The 22,317-nt window shown below is 42.2% G+C and overlaps 1 protein-coding gene across 1 annotated transcript in view; it reads right to left on the reverse strand.

Annotated features, from left to right (window-relative positions):
• The window catches only part of LOC133459793 (LHFPL tetraspan subfamily member 7 protein), a 141,758-nt gene that overhangs the window by 83,674 nt on the left and 35,767 nt on the right, over positions 1 to 22,317 (reverse strand). Inside the window, exon 2 of the mRNA XM_061740082.1 lies at positions 9,065 to 9,203. Within this exon, the coding sequence (XP_061596066.1) occupies positions 9,065 to 9,203 (139 nt within the window). The remainder of the gene's footprint in view (positions 1 to 9,064; positions 9,204 to 22,317) is intronic.

Here is a 22,317-nt window from a genome sequence, read left to right on the forward strand (position 1 = left end):
ATCTTGGTTTTCTTGGGTTATTTTCTGTGGTGTCGTTGTTTTGTGTTTTATCTAAAACTCTGACCCTCCCTTAATGTCTCTCTTCCCTGATGTTTCACACCTGTATCTCGAATGAGAAACTGCCCCATCCAAAGAACATGAGAAATAACCGTTATGGTGTTATTTAATCCGTATGCTGTGTTATTTCTGCAAACATTTCCTGTGTGCAGCTGACCAGTCTACCTCACATACTGCATCCCATAATGGAAAGGGCATCTACAGCAGCTGGCCACAAGCATTTTGCAGGGGTCACATTAACATAATCAGGATTAGGGTGGCCGACTACTTACTAATGTCGACTGGTGGACCAGTATGCAGTATGTACTACATTGAATACCAAGTATGCAGCTTTCAAAAAGGACCAGAGTCTTGTCTTCTTCTTTCCCCTGCTTGTCCATTTGTTCTATAAGCTGTGCTCTCCTGTGTCATCCCAGCTCTTCTAATGTCTTTTGTTTTTCTTTTCTTTTTATATCCTGCAGTAGGCAGCACTTTTGTTTAATAAAGGACTTTTTTTTATTACTCCAGCATCCCGCTGTCCTGCAAAATGTCCTGATAAGGATAGCTATGCAAGTTTGTGCGCGTGCGTGTGTGTGCATGTGCATGTGTGTGCACATATGAACACACACTGGGAAGGTAAATTAATATTTAAGGATATTAATATTGGAAGAAAATTCTCTGGCGCACTGGTTTTCTTGCATCTTCACATACGAGGAACATCTTTTAGCACAGACAAGCTTTTAAGAAGGCAACACTAAAGATGGATTAAAAAACGGCTGATCTAAGAAGACCAACCTTGCACACGGTCTATAAGAGACCTTTTCTATAAATTAAAAGAAAACTGATGAACCGGATAGGATGAAAGTTCAGTCTTAATTATGGTCTGGCTCTAATTGACTGGTGGACCAATTACTGTGGTTTTTGTGGGTAATGTATCAGTGGGTGAGCAGAGCCGAGTGTTTTCTGTGTTCGTAATTACAGCAGACTTCAGATTAGACCAATGAGGCAGCGCATCATGCAGAAATACACAAACAAGCAAGCTTTGATTCATAACTACACATTGGGCCCAGTTTATCTTTATGGGAACATTTGCAATGATGACAGATGCTGTAATATAGCAGCAAAAGGTTTTATTTAGTGAATCAAACATGTTTCATATTTATAAAGCTTTGTCAAATGAATTGCCTGTCTAGTGTTTGCCTAGAATATTAATAATTTCGGTGTAAATCTGGCCATCTTGTATAATTAACTCAAGGGTACAAAACTGATTGCTGTGTGTGTGTGTGTGAGAGGGTGCGTGCGTGCAGGAAGCAGTAATAGTGACAAATCTTATTACTCGTCAGCAAAAAAGCAGCTCTGATAATGTGACACACACTTATTTACACATACACACACTTCCACTGACAAGACTCACATGTATATGATTAATATCTATTGTCAGAGTGCTGTGTGGCACAGGTGCGGTGGGTTACAGTGTCCGTATCACACTGCATCCAAACTGGGTCACAGTCTGTCAGCATGCATCCCCAAACAGTCACATACCACAAAGCAGGATGTGTAAAAGCTTAATCGACTTTCTCCGCTTCTGAGGTGCTCTGCGGATCAGTGAGATTAGAAGGTGAATAAAGTTTTACTGCAGAAAAAGTACTTTTTGGAGGCATACGTGAAAGCCTGCAGCCGACCCACTGATGAAACTGAATGGAATATGAGCGACTGCCACAAAACAAACAATAAAGGTTCTGGGGGTTCTGATTTGGATCAAGTTATGCTTATGGGAAACGCTGAGCAAGAAGAGAGGAGTTGAAAGAAAAAGATGAAATAAAAAAAAAGAAAAAAAAAGAGTTTGATGGGAGTCAAAAGCAGGATTCGTCAGAAAAAGGACTGCGGACGTGCTGCACACATTCTCATACAGGCACGATAAATAAGAGAGAGGGAAGCAGCCTGAAGGGTGGAACAAAGTTTCTGCCCATAAATGAAAGATTCCAAAGGAGCCTTCCTTGAAAACTGGTCTTGACAAAAAGTTTCCCCCATCACAGAGAAATGTGGAACAGTTGATGGGGAATTAATACATTTTTGTCCCTGAAGGCAGCCAGAAGGAGTTCACCAATACACAAACAAAACTTTAATGACATTTGGTCTCAAGGAAAACTTTTTCCTTCCTTTACAAGGGAAGAACTCCTAAAATACTAAAAGTGGTATAAACAATGTACTGATCATCCATCTGCACAGGGTGATGACAGAAAAACTCTCTAAGTATAAATCAAATGATGCTGGTACAGAATGTGTTAATTGTTTCTGCCTGATATAGAACATGTATTCATCTGTATCGGAGGGATGATTGACGCGCATCACAGGTGGGTTCTGGCAGTAACACTGCAAGCACTTTGATCATCATCATCACTGAGCTTCGGAGGACATCTGCATAGCAGCTTTCCCAAGGGAACGCTGACGCAGCAGCAGGCCCGGCTTGAAGCTTGCACAACTTGATGTGTGAGTGCGTACAGGGAGCACACAGGAAACCAGAAAAAAAAAAAACTAAAAAAAAACAATGAAGAAGATATCCACCATCCAAAAGCTGCAGCAGAGAGTGAATGATGACTTTTCATTCATTCTGCTGTACTTTCATTCAGATACGGTCCTGAGGCTGAGGTAGAGTAAAGCGCTGTTTTATCCGAACATGACAGAGGAATATTGATCGTTATTGATGTAGCTGCCTATCACTTTACCCTGCGTCAAACAAACATGTGGGATCGAGGGAAGAATTAGGTTGCAGGATAGTTAAGAAGCTTTAAACAAAAAGAATAAAACTCAAAACATCTCCTTCACAAACTCACTGGGACAAGTACGATTGTCATTTCGTTCCCTCATATCCTATCATTTAGATTCTTTAAGCACAGAAGCATCTTAATTAAACATGAATACCAGTTTACTTATTTGGTGTAATACTTACCATCTTTTCGATTGTTACATATTAGCAAACATTAGCATGGTAACATTTAAACCCTTACGGGGCGGTGATAGATCTACACCACCCTACAAAATATAACTTGCATGGCTAAAATTTATTAGACTGACTTTTTTCTTTAGGTGCTCATTACTCAAATGCGCGTGTTTAAAGTCCAAGTGAACTAGATTCAGAAATCTGCAGGGAAATATGTTATATGCTCCAGAAAATAGTTTATAAATACAAGCAAAAAAAGGGCGCAGCAGAGAATAAAGCTCATCTACTTATGATTTTGATATTCTAATGCACTTATTCTTTTTAACCCTACTTGTTCAGGGTGCTGTGATGGACTGGTGACCTGTCCCAGGTGTACCCCAGCTCTCGCCTAGTGACAGTTGTCTAGGCAACCAGCCTCTTTGTGTCTCACTCCCATCACCCACAGAGCTGATTCTGGTCTTAGCCCTTTTCCAGCCAAAGAGTGAGGTTCATCTAACAGGCATGTGTGGGGGCATCACTGATAAATCACATGCAGATGGAGAATTACTCTTCCTCTGTGTTAGTTTTGTCACATTTTCACATAGCAGGTATTTGTTTATATCTGTGTGAGTTGTACTTTTAACGTGAGGGAGTTTGCTTTGTTTAAATGGGTTGCATGTTAGAAAAGTTGTAAATCCAGTGCATGTTTTCGGAAAGTAGAACAAGCTGAAGTGTACAAATACCTCAGGATAGTTTTCTAAAATGAAATCAAATGTTTCTTCAGTCAACTTATTCAACTTGGGGCCGATACTCCACCTTTACTTGAGATGAACATGTGAAAACTTCTTTGATTTTATTTTTTAACTCGCCCAATTGACTTGTTATTAGGGGCATGCAGCTCAGGATGATTTAGGTTTACAAATTTCATGAAATATATACCTGTATAACAAAAGCAAAACAGAAGTCCAACAGTGGTCCCGAAAAAAGCAATGCCAGATTTGATGGTTCCCCATTTAACTATTTGTGCCATTTCTTCCCTTTTATCTCTGCATGTAACAGTGAAGCACCACAAGCTTCTGCCGCTACTCCAGATGGGGCAACGCAAACATCTCCAACTGCATGAGTAAGAAGGAAAAAAATCTCTGGTTGATGTTTCTTTCAGAACAGAAAAACAAGCCTTCAGGCACTTTCCTTTCAAGTTTTCTTCCCATGAATCTCCCACTGAAACTTACTCACTCTAAAATCATTTTTGAACTGGCGTACTACTCACTCGCAGCCAAATCAATAAAAAGAGAAAACAACGTTAAGGCACTGTAGCAATTAAAATCTCCTGCACATTTTATTGTAATTGCGAGGTGTAAACGTTCTCCGTATGGTAATGTGACTATGCCCTGCAAGAAAACGGCTCAGATTAAGGTTGTGCATGTGGCGAGCACTTCTACACTCATCAGTGTGACGCGTCTTCAGCCCTGAATGGATAACTGCAGCGTGAGAGTCCGTTGCAGCAGGACGAACCCCAATTATAAATAAACCAGTGTAACCAGTGAGAACTAAGGCAAGGTAACTGTCACTTACTTGCATTTGAAATAATGTATAATATTAAGTATACTGTACGTGTTTGTGTATGGGGTGCACACAGAGAAAGATGTGTATACCAAAAACGCTCAGCCAAAGTAGCAGGCAATCCAACAAATCCTGATCACTAAAAAGCACAAACCAGTGAAAAATGCATGATGAGAGAAATAGCTCAAAGAACTGTTCTGCCTTCCTCACTCGGAGCGTAAAACATTGATGGCAGCAGCTTTTGTGGGTGCAGTAGCTCAACCACTGGATGAAGTTCACATCTAATTTTGAACTGCCCCCTGTGAGAGCACAGGTCTGAGAAAGAAAGGAGCGGGGCAGTTGCACCTTGGAGAAGACTTTTCTTGTTTGACCCATGCAACCTTGAATGTGTGCATGTGGGTGGTAGCGCGTATAGAAAACCTACTGTACAAAACCTTTGAGCAATATAGATGTTTCGGGATCCTGAACCTTCCAGATACATTCTTAAAGATGACTTAAACAACATACCAGAAAGGTTTCTTTAAAAATCTTTAACTTGTGTTTTTTTTATGGTAAATAAGGTCTGTAAATGCAAGTTAAGTCAAAGTTTGTATCTAGAGTTCACACTCAGAAGACACTGTCACCTGTATCCTTGAAGGAAGATTTAGTAAAATTAAATGAAAACAAAGCAAGCACATACACATGTTTTCTTCTTCATGGTAAAAAATGTCCCTACTCAACTAAACTCGAATGAACTGGATGGATGGATGGATGGATGGATGGATGGATGGATGGATGGATGGATGGATGGATGGATGGATGGATGGATGGATGGATGGATGGATGGATGGATGGAATTGGCTTTGAATCTTGTAGAAGGGACTTATACAGTATTTCCTTCATAATCAATCAATTCTTTTCTATTATGCCTCGTTCCCTGTTCCATCTGTTCCAACGAACATCAAATCACACAATAACTTCTCACTTCCTCAGCGGGTAATGTCTTCTCCACATTTATTGTGATTCAAATCTTAATCTCAGACTAAAGAAAGAAATAGTCAGCAAAGTTTCGTCTTCCACTTTTTCACTTATTAACTTTAAGTCTTCCTACATAAAGCAACACATCACACACATGCTGACGTCTCGTTTGTGAGAGACGCCGCTAAAAAAAAAGAAAATATGTGGTCGAGGATCAAAACGAGCATCACTGCCAGATGCAAGAGGAATGTTGATGAGCAACGTCTCATCAGCAGTTCGTTTCTCCCAATCTGCCAGAAAACACCCGTCATCAAAAGCAGCACCACAAAGAAAACCATAGTTCCTAATCTGCTTGTTACAGTTTATCAGCCCACTTTGATAGTACCCTCAATACACACACACACACACACACACACACACACACACACACACACACACACACACACACACACACACACACACACACACACACACGAGCAGTAGTGGGAAAACAAACACTCCTCTGATGTGCCCTCCTCGGGGCTTTGTGGGATCTCCGCTAAACCTCCGTCTATCTAGACAAGAGTCGACCTGGAAACGGAACAAAAGCACAGATCCTCGCTCTGCATTGTTATTTTGTCTATTTAGACTATTGCTACAATAGACACACATAACAGGATTATAAATGCACGCACACACACACACACACACACACACACACACACACACACACACACAGAATAGACTCAATATTCTTGCTTTGCCACAGATGCGCTCTCGTTTTCCCAAAGCCACATTGATCTGATGCTGGAGTCAGACAGAGATGTGTTCAGTCTGCCTGTAAGCAACGAGTTGCCGTTTAAACACACAACCTTGTGTTAACCTGACCTTGTGAAAGTTCCACCTTTGTCAATAAAGATTTCACCTGCGCAGTGAATTCAGTCTGTAATCATGCTTACTTAAAGGAGCTGTATGTAAGAGCAATAATCAAACGAATCATAAAATGACCCCGATATGTCAACAGACATTTAAAAATCATGTTCATTTCAAATACTTATGTCACTGACAACAGCACTCAAGCCAGGATATTCCAGTTTAAAAAGAGGAGTTGCAGCCCTCAACTGATGTTTATGTTGTCATTTTTTGTTTTGGCCTGAACCTCCACCCTCCACCTATCTCCCAATCACCAAGTCAGTATTTGTTTCGGCATCCGGGTTGCCAGCTCGGCTCTAATTATCGCAGCCATGGCAGCCTACGTTCCTGCTGCATTCTGCAGCCTACCTGGCAACCTCTGGTCGGGGGGAGGAGGGGGAGGGTACACGCCGCTCAACAATATCTTGAAAGTGACTGCAGTACCAGTTTTGGCCATTTCTTACAGACGGCTCCTTTAAAGGGGACCTATTATGAAAAACAGGTTTTCTCTTGCTTTAACATATATAAAGTGGTCTCCCCTCAACCTGCCAACTCAGAGAAGGAGGAAAGCAACCAAATTCTGCAGTGTCTGTACAGCCGCCCAGATGAGCCTTCCAGTGTCATGCGACTTCTACGAGCCGTTCAGATTCTACTCCTGTCGTGACGTCACGACAGGAGCGATGCGTGAAACCACGCCCACAACTATCTCCGCCGGCCGGAGCTTCCGACATTTTTTCGTAGCGGTGTATCGCGTCATTCGCGTCATCGCGTCAGGCAGCCAATCAGCACAGTGCCTCATTATCATAGCCTCCCCGCCCACTCACAATCCCACATAGAGAAGGAGGTTAGAAACGGGGAAGATAAAGACATGGCTTAGAGACTGAATTTCTAATTTATTTAGCAAAAACAATCAAAAGCTTGTTTTTAAGACATTCAAGGCCTGTTTAAAATAGGTATTAGATGCCATAATAGGTCCCCTTTAAATGCCACATGCAGGGATTTAAATGAGCTGCTCAATAACCAAAAGGACGGAGGGTACGAAGATAAAAAATGGGGGTTGATAAAAAGCAACAATTAAGGGCTTATGTGTAACAGAGAGCAGGCTGTTGGAGACTCATAAATCCTAATAGCGTCACAAATACAACATTGATGTAAATTAAAACACACTGCTGAAACCACAGGAAATACGAGCCCTGCTGTCCAATATAACAAGAAGAATAAATATGAACCAACTGCATTAAAATGATCTGAAGCCAGAGCTGCAGAGTGAGGACTGGTACTAAATAGTGGCGTGAACCCTGAGCTCTTGTGTCATTAGTTTTTAAGGCTTAGGCATTGACAAGCCCCCGCTGTGTTTACGGGCCTACTTCTCTGTTAGAGTGAAAGCAGCAGCCTGATAAGTCTCATGTAGCCCTGAACCAATGACCTGTGTTAAGGTGGCGTAATTGTCTTTTTACGGCAGCCTCTAAATCTATCTTCGCCCTGCTTCCGCTGCCTCATCCCTGCCATGCAGACTCCGGTTGCCTAGCAGCAGCTGTCCTCGAGTTGTTTCTTTTGTTTCTTTTTTTTTTGACTGATGGGGGACAAATTCAGCTTTTTTTTTATCGTTCTGGAAAAAAGCAGCACTATCAGCGATTGCTACAGCGTGAGACCTAAAAGTGAAATATGATAAGGATGTCTTATATCTAAGAGGCACAGTCGTTTCAAGGGCCTGTGGAACACTTTAGGTCATTATCGATTAGGGCTGGGTATTGTTAAGAACCTCACGATTGGATTTGATTTGGATTCTTTTGGTTTCGATTCGATATCGATTAGATTCGATATTGATTTAAATGCTTCGATATTGATTCAGTAAGATGTAGAAATACACAAATACCTGTTGGCAATTTTTCATTATTTTTATTTTCATGCCTATAACACATGGCATGTTACTTCACATAGAAATTAACTGAGCAATTAAACTTAGCAGCACCATAATGGCTCACTTGTGCATTTGTACTGTAGTACACAAGTTAGACAGTTCTGTGTCAACATGATCCGCAGGTTTGTCGTGTTGCTGTTGTATTTTAGTTGTGCCTGGCACAACTTAAGCTGCTTTCACATAGAGCGTGGTTTGTGCCGCGCCCACCTCCGGGTAGAGTCGGCCAAGATGTCGTCACAGCGCGGCACGGAGAAATTAAAAAATGTTCAATTCAGGCGCAGGCAGGCGCGGCGCAGGCAGGCGCGGCGCAGGCAGGCGCGGCGCAAACGCCGCGGCAGGCGCCCTCTCGCGCACCGCCGACCTCGGCGGCAGAGCAGTCCGCCCTTGCGCCGCGGTTGCACATACACAATGAATGGGAAAGCCGGCGGCGGTCTGTGCTTTGCCCTCTCTGTGAAAGGGGCTTTACACACCACCCTACTTTTGTCCGTTTCTCGTGTTCCTTCTTTAAATGGGAATTCAAAATGAGTCTAAACGTCTGATCTGAAAGATTTTCCGCTTGCCATCGTCGCCATTTTATTGTTGTTTGGTCGCGTGCAGCCACCATCCACAAAACAGGAATCATAAGAAAATGTTGCGCACAGCGCCCCCACTGGCCAGGAGGCGAATCGATTCAGAGGCTTTGCTTAATCAATTATCGATTAGTTATTTATGAGAAAGACGTCCTGTATCTTAAAAATATCAAACAAAGAATGGGTGTATTCATCTGTCTTACTGACCTGAAGCCATCTGCATGTATCCAGCCAGGGTGCAGATCCTCCTCTCACATCCTCCACTGGGCAGGAAGACAGTGATGATGGCCAACAAGGAGCTGACCGCCAGCAGAGCACAGCCTCCTGAGCACAGCACCGCGCTGGTCTGAGGGACACACAAACACACGTTACAATTTCTTTTTAGCTCTCTGAATTCAGCTGAAAAGACCCTGGGCAGCGTGTTTACTGAGCCAATCGAACATTTTAACAGGTCGCAGCAAATATGGAAAGCTGCCCAGTCTGTCTTCTATACACCCACGGAGGATGATTCGCTGCTCCGTTGGAGTCTATTCCTCAAAAACCAACAAGTCTGTGTTTTGGTTTGGTCAGTTTGTGTGGCATTAACAACAACAAGCCAACACTAAACAAGAGGGAACTGTCCACATCCGTTATACGTGTTTGCTGAATCTTTCACACAATAGAAGAAAAATAGGCAAAAACCAGACTGGAACCACTTTTCTGGCATCAGAACTGCCTCAATTCTTCACAACATAGAATCAACAAGGTGCTGGAAATATTCCCCAGACAATATTGGTTCATATTGACTCAACAGCATCACACAGTTGCTGCAGATTCCTCGGCTGAGCACCTATGACGTTAACATCCTGTGCCCCCGCGTCCCAAAGGTGCAGAACTGGGTTTAGACTGTGGATGCCATTTTAATACACTGATGTCACAATAATGTTCAAGAGTCCAGTTTGAGATGATGTCAGCGTTGTGTCATGGTGTGCGGGAAGTAGCCATGAGGAAATGGGTACTGTGGTCGTGCAAAGGATAGACACGGTCAGTAACAATACTCAGTTAAGCATCATCCCACCCCCATCTGCCTGCAGGACGGGTCCAAGCTTTAAAGTTGTGCACGCCAAGTTCTGACAATATCATCTGAATGTCAGTTAACAAGTCTAGACTTGTCAGACCAAACAATGTTTTTCTATCTTTTGTGGTCTTTCCTGTCCCTGTTCCCTGTTCTTAACTGACACAAGTCTTTGTTGTCTTCTGAGTCTCATCTGCTTCAAGGTTGAGTGTTCTGCTTTCAGAGATGGTCGTCTACATACTTTAGTTGTACTATGTGGCAATTTGAGTTGCCTTTCTATCAGTTTTAACAAATGTGAACCTTTTCTTCTGACCTCTGGCCTCAACAAGTCTGGGTTTTTTACATCTCTTTTTTTGGAAAAATCCTCTGTAAACCCTGCAGATGATTGTGTGTGAAAATCCCAGCAGAGCAGCAGTTCTGAAATACATAAAGCAGCACATCTTTCCCCAACAACCACACCACATTCAAGGTCTCTTAAATCACCTTTCGTCCTTATTTTGATGCTCACTTTGAACTTCAATACCTACATGACTATATTTATTTAGTTGCTGCTGTTTGATCATCTGATTGGATATTTCCATCGTTAAGCGGTTGAAAACCAGGTACAAAGTGTCACTAGTAAATAGGCATGGGGCGATATACGATATTATCGTATATATAAAAAACGGCCGCGATAACGTTATCGTGGGGTACTGTAATTATCGCCAATTTTTTTTTTTTTTTTTTTTGGTCACACAAGGCTACCAGCCAGGTAGAAGCCAGTGTTATTTTTTTCATGTATTTTAGTAATATTATTTATTATTATTATTTATTTAATATTTTTTCAGAGAGTAGTATTAAAGTAGTAAATGTGAACAGTTTCATTCTTTCTTTGTAGATAAAATCAAAAACATCCGAAACAATATCTCACTTACTGTCCTGCCTGTCTCTGAACCCTCTCCTCCTAGCATCAATCGTACCTTAAATTCCTTTGACCTTCTTACAATAGAAAATATCACTGAAAAAATTTCCAAAATGAAAAACTCAACTTGCTCTCTCGATGTCATTCCTACCCATTTCCTAAAAGAAACCCTTGCCATAACCTGTCCAATTCTGATGGAACTATTCAACTCATCGCTCTCATCTGGTCTTGTTCCTGATTATTTCAAAATGGCAGTCATACATCCTCTCCTTAAAAAACCCTCACTAGACCCAGATATCCTCAATAACTTCCGGCCAATCTCAAAACTACCATTTATCGCTAAAGTTTTAGAAAAAGTAGTGGCAGATCAAATTATTTCTTTTATGAACGGTAATGACCTCTTCGAGAGATTTCAGTCGGGTTTTAGAGCAGGTTTTAGCACAGAAACGGCACTTCTTAAGGTTTTAAATGATCTTCTTTTAGCAGCTGATCGTGGTCAACACTCTGTTCTACTCCTGTTGGATCTATCTGCGGCTTTTGACACTGTTGATCATAATATTTTAATTGAGCGTCTTAAAAATTGGGTGGGCATTTCAGGGTTGGTTTTAGATTGGTTCCGTTCTTATCTGTCCGAAAGGTCTTTCTGTGTAGAAATTGGTCATTTTCAGTCATCTTCATCACCATTAGATTATGGAGTTCCTCAAGGTTCTGTTCTCGGTCCATTACTGTTCTCCATTTACATGCTTCCTCTAGGTCATATTATTACAAAACACAATATTAAATACCATTTCTATGCCGATGATACACAATTATACCTTTCCTTTGATAATAGCAACTCCAATCAACTAAATAACCTCCACATGTGCATTGCAGATATCTATAACTGGATGGCATCAAACTTTTTACAATTTAACTCAGAGAAGACAGAAATCCTCATCATAGGCCCAGACTCATCACAAAATCATATTTCTTCCCATCTTGGTCCCCTTTCATCCAACATCACCACTTCTTGTAGAAACCTCGGTATTATTTTTGACAAACACCTTAATTTCGACCAGCATATAAATTCCGTTGTCCAATCATGCTTCTTCCATCTTAGAAAAATATCCAAAATCAGGTCATTTCTTTCATCTAAAAACTTAGAGACAGTTATACATGCATTTATTTCATCCCGGTTAGATTACTGCAATTCACTTTTTTCATGCCTCACTCAGCAAAATCTAAATAAACTACAGTTAATTCAAAATGCAGCAGCCAGACTCATTACCCGGTCCAACAGGAGAGAACATATCACACCAATTTTAAAGTCCCTTCACTGGCTCCCAGTCCGTTTTAGAGTGGATTTTAAAATTTTAATTATTACTTTTAAGGCTCGTATGGGGCTAGCTCCTGATTACATAGCTGACCTCCTGACTCATACGAGCCTGAACGCACCCTGAGATCCTCTGGTGGGTCATTCCTGGCCATTCCTTGGTCCAACTTAAAGACCAAGGGTGACCGGGCCTTTTCTGTTTTAGCCCCTCGCTTATGGAATGACCTGCCGGAGGAGATCAGGGTAGCTAACACACTGTCTTCTTTTAAGGCACTTTTAAAAACTCACTATTTTAGACTTGCGTTTAACTGATTGTATTATTTGTCTGTTTTTATCTCTCAATTGTGTCTTAATTGTACTAATTGTTTGTTTCCTGTTTTTAATTGCATGTAAAGCACTTTGTGACTTGGTTTGGAAAAGTGCTCTATAAATAAAGGTATTATTATTATTATTATTATTAGTACAATCCGTGTCCATTTGACTACTGTGGCACTTTATTTTCACTCAATCTTTGTGTTGGCCATGCAGCTTTTGTTCTGTATACTACAGAGCAGTGCCTTTATTTTATTATTTTTCCAGAGAGCCGTACTAAGTAGCAGGCAGCCAGCCACTGTTAAAGTTTCAGAGAGTAATACAATCAGTGTGCATTTGGCTCTACTTTGTCACTTTATTTCTATTTGTCACTTATTTCTTTCGACTCTCAGGGAAGTATTTTCTTACAAAAAAAGAAAGTTCAAATAAGTACCGGTACTATAGTTTACACTTTGTAATGCATAACATTTACAGTACACTATTTGTTCTCTACCTCAAGTGTCACTGTGTTGAGAATGATTTGAGAATAAATGTTCTGAAGGAACCAGTGGATCCACGGTTAGTGTTTTTCCTTGCATTTTAAGAATTTTATAAGCGACGCGCTAATATCATGATAATATCGTAATCGTGATATTTTTGTCCACTAATATCGTGATATGAAATTTTCATATCGTCCCATGCCTACTAGTAAACACATTTCACATCTTGTCTAATGGACCACAGCTGTTTTAATCTGTCGTCATGTTAGTAGATGTGATTTCTGCTGTGATGAACTTTGGTTCTCAGCACAACAATGCTCATTGTTTCACCTGGCTGCACTTTTACACCTGGGAACATGTAAATTCTAGGATGAGTGGCAGCAGAGTTTAAAACCACACAATATGTTGGTGTATCCCTGAGTGAGGGAGAGACAAAGAGTGTCTCCCTCCAGCTGTGCGTCTCCCTGCCGTACTGTTTGATCTTCAGAGTCCCTCCAACTGCCTCTCCAGCCTCTTTGACAGATGCCTGCCACACATCTTCCTCGACTCATTTAAAAAGTCGTACGTCCACGACAAGTGCGGCACAGTAACACAGTCTGTATACATAAGTGATTAGCAGTGCAGGCGGGGGCGATCAGAAGGAAATGTCTAACAGGTGTGAGAGACTGACAGCCCTAAAACATGTCATTAAGCATGTCCCTGATGTGACTGGCATGAATGGAGGGAGGATGAAAGCACAACGACTTTCATGCATGACAGAAGATTTAATTAGCTTGGGCCCGGTTCTAGGAGGAAAGGCAGAGAAGGGAAATATAGAAGAGGAGTAATGTTGGTGGCAATGCTGATCCTCACAGCAGATTAGCTCCTTGAGACCTGAAAGCAAAGTGCCTTGTGGAGCATCTTGACCAGAGCAATTAGGCAAAAATAACAATGAGAAAGACCTAGGCAGATTATCTCAATTACATTCATTTGAGGACTTTTAAAAGCTTTAACTTTATATAAATACAGTTTCAAATGTCAAACTGGAGAACATTTCTCATCCATGTAGCAGTACAGTCTCTGGTCTTTCCAACAATGTAGCTAAATAAAGAAATGCTGCACTTAGCTCAGACTAAAAGAAAATAAGTTTCAAATGATCTCTTGCCAAAAAACCTCAGAAAAGGTTTTAATATGGTGGTCGTTGCTACAGAGTTTTGTGTATCTCAGGCTGCACGTGGCATGATGTTTTTTGAAAGTAGCAAGATTTATAAAGTAAAGTCGGTATAATAAAGTAAAAAAGACCATTGTTAATTATTTTACAATGGTGACTGCCCTGTGTGGAAACCTTATCTCAAGGTATTTTGGATACCAGTAATCTTTGAGCCGAAAAGAATCACATTTCTATAAGGAGCATTCAAATGAAGAGTTCACTGTATGTGGGGGTTTACAGTTCAGTGCAAGCTGGAGAAGCTGGAGACGGTACATGAAGAACTGGACCAGAAGGTTCAAACTCAATCCTCGGCATCCTGCAGGTTTTAGTATCACCGATACTATTCTGGTATTCTGCCTCTTTTTCTCTTACTTAATTCAGTCACTATTTCAGTGAACTATTTTAGCTTGGCTGGATTAGCTTATGCTAACCTATGAAACTTATTAATAACATTTTGTATTAAATCTGATCGAATATGATAAAATTTTGACACCTGATTTTAAGTGTCGCAAACCAAAACAACATCTGAAACAAGTGCTGCCAGAGCTGAAACGAGTATAAACTGAGCTCCACCCCCCAACATATGGGCTCGCTGCCCAAAGGACACGTTAGGTGTTTTTAGACTAGAATGAAAGGTGGACTGATGGTGACCTGAATGATCAACCCATGTTTAGTGTGCACTGGGCAGTGTAAACGTAAGGCGTGTTGTTGCCTCCCCAGTGCCTGAAGCTGAGTTGATGGGAGGGAAGAGGAGCCAGGGGGCGTTATCTAATGGTACATGACGGCCCCGCCCTCTGTTCGGCTGGCCTCACCAAGAGCTGTACTATGCTGATTAATGGCCTCCTCGGTTCTGAGGATGAGGAGCTTGAAGACCTCTTCATTTATCAATAAATCCCACCCAGGTCCCACCGACCTATTTACATCAGAGCAAACGTGTGTTTAGATGAACGCTCGGAGACGGGTTATTGAGGGGGCCAGCTCAACTCTTGACCCCATGTCAGTTAATGTAAGAAGAACAGGCGACACGCTAAATTGGGGTAATAGATATGTTGTATCCAGCAGTGTAAATGGAGCTATTGATTTTAAGAAAACAGAGTAGAAGCGCCTCAAAATACAGAAGTGTTATTTTTCTCTGTGAGGTTTGTTGTTGTGCCGTCTAAGAGGGACATCCATGTATGGGTCCTTTCTCAAAGCTGCTGATTTTGGAAAAACTTCATAGGCTCAATGTATAGCATACCTCGGAGCCTCATTACACATTATAGGTGGTTTATGATTAATATAAGCTGGGAGGAGAAAAGCCGGGTTTCCCCTCCCTAAACCCAGAACACGCGCTGTGCGTAGGGCTTCATCTTCTAACGGGGGCTACGTTTTGGGGGCGAGGGGAAGCATTTGCACGGTAGCGCACATGCGCAATAGAGTAGCATATCTGTGAGGCGGAAGAGAGAAAAGAGACCTGTAATCTACAGAAGGTAATATTTTAACATGTCGTCCAAAAGACATCACGAATCAGGAGCGAGCAAGAGAGAAAAAAGGGGAAAGACAAGTAGAAACTCGAGCTTCACTTGAAGGTGAGTATGTTGTTGAAATAAACTTTGTAGCACAAACACTGAAGCTGCCCCCCATTAGATAAGAATCTCTGTCTCCAGTCTCTGGACTGGAGACTTTTCCTGATGAACATTTATTGAACGCCTAATGCCCTCTGTATTCACCTCTGTTGAAAAAGAGTGGTAAAATGACCAGTTGGTCTTATATAAGCTACACATTTTAGCCAATATATAACATATTGGCTATAGTTTTATATCAATTTATGTTGTTAAGAAATGTTCAACCTCATTGACGACTTTGCATCGAGAAAATAGAGACGTGTGCACCTGCTTTTTTGTGAGGGATTGAGGTGGTGGAAGTCACTTTCTTTTGATGAGTAATTGATGGCTATTTGTGACTCAGATTGGTATATTTATTTCAGTTTTAAGTTTTTTATTTAATTATTTCAGGTTGATTTTTTTTTTTACTCATACAGTCAAACTACTGTATCTGTACTTACAGTTGATTTCTTATTATTAATAAAGGTTGTCAAGTTAAATGGCATGTTGTTATATGGTCATTTTGTACCTATGATACATTTGGGATGGGTAGATGTGTGAGGGTGTGGGGCCCCAATTTGGTCAGTGGCCCCGGAGGAAAGTAGCCATCTTCAATCGTATAACGTATTACATTTAACAAAAAAGACATATCTAATAATATTCAGCTCCATAAAATGTGTCTAAATTGTTTGGAAAGACTTATACATATATATAAATATACACATTTCCACATGCAAGCTGTAAATCCTGTTAAGTTGTGTATTCAGTCACTTTGGCAGCCACTTAATTATCTGTGGTTAGAAATAGATTTATATACATGACATTTACTGTGCCATTTAAGCACATCCCATGAGACTAATAAGGGTCATGAGGCTGCAATGCACAGTTATTTAAACAAAAAGCAAGCAACATTTCAATTAATAGTGTCGCAAGTCATCAACCCCCAACACCACGCCTGTGTGCGATTGTGTTCTGATGAAAAACCCAACTCATATTCATAACGAGGTTTACTCATAGACAATGCAAAAACATTTAGGAGGACTTTTTTTTTCCAGAACTGTACTTGTTCTGAGGACAAGTTAATTTAGTAGAAAATGGGCTGCTAACAGCCCTGGTTTTTTCTGTAATTCTTCCTAAATTGATTGTAATTATGTGTGAAAAGCTGGCCGAGTCATTGCGACAGCAGGAGCCTGGGAGAAAAGCATGGAGCTCAAACAATGGAAAATTACGAATGGGAGAATCTGACACGTCTACATTTCTTTCCCTTTGCTTCACGTCGAAAACGTATTTTTAGATAGTAGTCCCCTGATTGTGTTATGACTTCGTACATAGTGTTTGGTGACATTTTTTTAACCCTACAGAATGTTCTTTATTTGTCTATAAAGACCCCCCCCCCCCCTCCTGGTACATAGGGGGGGCACCTGTGTGCGGCTTTTACACTGTGCCAACATAGGCAACTGTATATGAAGCGAGTTGAGCACTTGCCGGCACGGATGCAGCTTTAGTAAAGAGAGACTGTTGAGCATTGTAGTTTACGAGTTCTTTCTGAAAAAGTCTACTGACTTGTCTTTATTCTCTGAATGATTTGTCTCCAAGTGGCCTCTTCGGCTTCAAGCGGTCTCTCCTCATTACCCACCGTTGTAGAGGTGGAGCCAAAGGCAACATATGTGTCGTCATATTTTGCCTTGGAAGGAAATTGCTTTGGAAATGCGTCTGGTGATGCTTCATCCTCTGCTTTGCGTTTACATGGGAGCTGCACCAATAATGCGTCCATTTAATGCTAGCCGTGTCATTAAGCCTACTGAATGAATAAAAGTGTAAGCCTTCATTTATTCATTCATTTGTCCCGCGCACCCCTCCAATTGCTCTGCACGCTCCCCAGTTCGGGAACCACTGGAATAAACAATGGAGATTGTTTTTTCTAATCAGGGAACTCCACCAGCATACAATCAGGGAGTCTTTTCAATTTATGTTCAAATTATGTCAATTAATGACCACAAGTGTCAATGACCAACAAAGATCCCTCCAACTGCAACCTGTGTGAGAAGGTATTTGTTGTAATTATGAACTATGACCAACAGTAGTTTGCGCAGAGAAATCCACTACTCTCCAAAAAGATCATGTTGACAATATTGAAAACTGTTGGAAAAAATATTTTATGTACAGATGAGAAGAAGAGTTAATGATCACACAATTTAAACAAGGTTTCACAGACAATGGCCTCATCACTTCCCTCGTCCTCCTGGACCTCTCGGCAGGTTTTGACCATTTCCCACACCACCTTCCTCTACTGTCTTTGGAAGTTCACTTGTCTTTTGAGTCATTGCCTGCTTTATCTCTCAAGCAGGCAACAATATGGCACCCTAAAACACCACAACTGCACTCCAGCAACTCACAATAAACATGCTTCCTCTTGGCCAAATTATCCATCACCACAAACGCTGCTACGCTGATGACGTCCAACTGCATATCAGCACTACATTCTCCGCACAGCTCCCAACCATGCCATTTGTCGACTGCCTGTGAGAAATTTAAGAAATATGGTTGACTGCCAACCTTTTCACATTGAAATGCAAGCCCAAAGGCACTGCTCAGGAAGCTTGGCGATCTCCCTCTGGATGTAGACGGCTGCTAAAACCACCACCAAATCTGCCTTCTACCATTCAAAAAACATTTCAAGACTGCAGCCCTCTACTGTTTTCTTCATCACTGAGCTGTGTTGTGCCACAGCGGTTGCGCTGTTCCAGTTATCAAGAGTTATTAATCATTTTATTCAACAATTATTAATAATTAATAAAGTAGACTATTTATCAAATTGAATTATCAAAATGAATTAATCCTCGGGGCACCACCTGGATTTTAACCAGGAAAAATGATAACTTTAACAGCAAATCAGTCTCAAAATTAGGGGTTATTCTGCAGAGTAACAATAAGGGCTGTTATTGTCAAGGTTTGACATTCCCCCCAGCTTACAGTTTCTGTTTTGCCCCGCCTGTGTCCCATCTGCCCTGATTGTGTCTGCACCTGTCTCTCGTCCTGTCTCGTTATCCCCTGTGTATATCTGGTCTTGTCATTCCCTTGTTCCCTGTCGGACCGTACTGTTCTTCCCTCCATGTGCTCCTGATTTTTGATCCCCGTTCATGTTAAGGTTAGATCCTGCCAAGCAGTGCTTTTTGTTTTTACCTTTGTGGAATAAATCCTTTTGTTTTTTGAGAACTCCTGCCTCCGGCCTCCCTCTCTCTCCTGCGTTTGGGTCCACACCTTACCCCCAGACGTGACAGTTATTTCTGCAGGATAATGTTGAAGGCTCTTAAAGAGTTCGGCACTAGCTCTGTCAAACAGCCATTGTGACCAAAATATGTGTAAAACAACACAAACACAAACTCTCATTAAAATCAATCAGAATTTATTTACATCCAGGTGTCAAGCAGATGGTAAAAGCGACCCCCAAATAAATCCTGACAGCAAGCTACATTAAAAACATAAACACTAACCATAAAGAAAAACAAGAAGAACAAAATGTTAACTGCATGAATGAAAACAAAGTCAAAATAATAAACATGTGGTACAAATCTTCCAATCTACAGTATGTTCTAAAACAATGTGGCAACACGTGTCCGGCAAAGGGTCAGCCCTGTGGTATTTAAAGATGGCGGCGCCCTCGCCACGCCATGTGCAATCAGACGGGATGACAAAACACGGCATTTAAACCGTGAATAACTGGCGAAAATGGCGCCATAAAATAAACAAACAACAATAATGCCTGTAGTTGCCGGCGTTACACAGTAATATGCATATAGTAACTTCATTAAGCACAAATTTAGCTCTGAACCGCTCTAAATTAAACTGATTGCCCAAACCATAAATCTCACGCCTCCTCTGGGTCCGGATCGGGAAGCTGCGGCCTCTGTCGACTGCGGGTCGCGTTTCTGCAGGGGTTTTCCAGTCAGAGTCTCTCGGTTTCTGTCTCCTTCTCCCTGAAACGAAACGGGACAGCGGTGGAGCGCCGCCTTGGGCCGGGCCGTGCTTTCGGATCGAACGGAGCCTCTCACGCGCTTCGAGGCGCGGTGGGGGCCGGAACACTTGTAGACGTGCAGCTCTTCTCGTCTGTCGCCGAAGCGCGGGCGTCACGGATCCAGGAAATGCAGCTCACAGCTGAAGCGAGACGCCGGCCGGCCGTCCTCGAGATGTCCCGATTCCTGATATAAACAGAAAACTCGGAGCGGGAAGAAAGGGGGTTTCAGTCTGAGCTTCCAGTCCCAGTGGGCTCCCGTCTTATGGCTGATGAGTGCGTGGGCATCACGGACTCAGATGGCGGGATATTTCTCAGGCTGATCTGGGCACGCTGCCGGAGGTCCTCCTTGCAAGGGAAACTCAAACAGAAAGATTAGTAGGAGCGGGAGTCGGCAGCCCCGCAGCGGAGTAGCGCTCTGGGCCGCAGCTGGCCGTACGGATCCCCAGGCCGGATCCCGATGCGGGCGCTTGTCGGATCTTCCACCCCCCCCCCCCGACCGGGGAGGGGAGGAGACGTGATCCCAATGGGCTTTTGGCAAGAAGCCAAGATCTGGAGAGCTGAAGAGATGAAGAGAAGAGAAGAAGGGATAGCCGGGAGCGCGCAGCTCAGTTTTGTCCGTCGAGGTGCGGTGACTTCATCGGGGCCCGGCCAGTGATTGGACACGCGCCCTCCGGCCGCCACCCTAAGGCTGGGATTTGGAGTCCTCGACAAAGCGGCCATCTTAGGTGAAGCTTTAAAGCTGATTTCGGGTTGAGCCGGCTTTAAAGTCAAATTCACATATTCACAAAATGTTCATAAACATTCATAAGAGTCGAGAGTTCACATGACCACATGATGACAGTGGTCCAACAGCTGCCATGATTTTCACAGGGTCCTCCAGGTCTTCCAGGTCTTCATACCTCTGCTCTGCAGCTTCGACAAAATCCACCAACTCTTGTGTTTTCATCCAACAAATATATAATCCCATTTGTTGCAAATGTCCTCTAACTCTCTCCTTGATTTATATTCAAAGCCATGTTGATTAGTAAAGTCTTCTTCTCTTCCTCAATGTTTGAAAAGTTGTTTGTAGCACTAGTGGCCTTTATTGAGAAAATAGGTAGAGAGGAAATGGATAGAGAGAGGGAGGGCGCATTCCAGTAAAAAGCAAAATGTCGGGACTTGAACTTGCGCCGTCTGCACGAGGACTACATCCACTACAAATGGCGCCCGCTCAACCCACTGAGTTATCCAGGGCCCCACTCTTCCTCAATTTTTGAGGTGAGACCAGAAATACCTGGGTCTGCAAACCTGTGCCGCCCCATCACCTGATGTTTTGCCGTATCTCATATCTTGACCATATCCTATAACCAAACCACTCGAAGAGATACGGCACTGTGAGCGGTTTGAATCTGGACCCAGTCAGCACGTCCTGATTGACATGGAACTGCACATGATGATAATGCTGTAATCTTTTTCTTTTTTTTGAGTGATTTGAATTTATTACTCGTTTGCAATTTGCTTGTGTAAATGCCTCTTTAGTGGAGTGTTTCAGCAACATATGAACAATTTCTGTGTGAAAGAGGTTCTATGTGCTCTAAATAACCATAAGCAGTGAAATGAGGGGTCGTCCTCACTCTTACTGCCTCCATCAGACTTGGTCAGTGTCATTTTTGTCTCAACCGTTTAGGTGGGCTCTCTTTAGCTGCTTTCAGGATTTGCATAAAAAATCTGATGATGTTCTAGGTCAAAAATACAGAACACTTCAATGAAGGTGATTGTATAGCACTTCATCAGTTTTCAAGGACAGCATGCACAAATGAACAATTTATATAATACAAGCATCTAAAAAGCAACATTTAATCCCACAATCCTCAAACAGGCATCACACAGTGGTGAGTGTTACAGGGATGATAAAACTAAAGACTATAGGCACTGCTACACATGTCAATACTACCTGGTGCCATCATAAAGAACTATATTGGTTTCCCACAATAAATGTTGCACATCTGAAGCCTGCTGGGGACCAATAACTGTAACCATACAAAGCAAGAAAAAAATCCATTCAGCTGCTGTGATTAATAAAGGGACACTCTGAAGGGGACTCTTATGATTTCCAATTACATTAAGAAAGTCAGGGATTACACTGTACGGGCCAATGAAATTTCATTGTCTCCTCAATTGGGAGTTTCAAGATGGAAATAGCAAGGCATGTCTCATTAAACACAATCTGCATCACCAAGCCAGCACAGAATGGTGAACGGCTTTAGCACTTGGCGGTGGAAAATGGAGGTTTCTGGCTCATGAGAAGTGCCAGGCAGAGGAGACAGTTAATGCTCAGTGCTGGCCCTTGATAGAAATAACTCTTTACAATTGAACACCTTTATGGAGGACAAGAGGTGAAGCGAGGGTGCGGAAGATCCACTGATAAGGAGACGTGATGAGTTTGCCATATTGCTGGACAGCTCTTTTTGTGTGCATGACTGGCTGTGAGCAGGAGGCTGACGGATGTGAGGGAGGGAGGTGTTTCAGTACGTAAATGTAGTTAGGACGGTATGGTATGCCATCTGCACTCAACCACTGTCTTTTCCTCTCCGTGCTCGCCTCAGCCCTCCCATCACTAATCAGCATTCAGAAGG

The sequence above is a fragment of the Cololabis saira genome, chromosome 14 (genome assembly GCF_033807715.1).
Source record: "Cololabis saira isolate AMF1-May2022 chromosome 14, fColSai1.1, whole genome shotgun sequence".
In the NCBI taxonomy this organism is placed as follows: domain Eukaryota; kingdom Metazoa; phylum Chordata; class Actinopteri; order Beloniformes; family Belonidae; genus Cololabis; species Cololabis saira.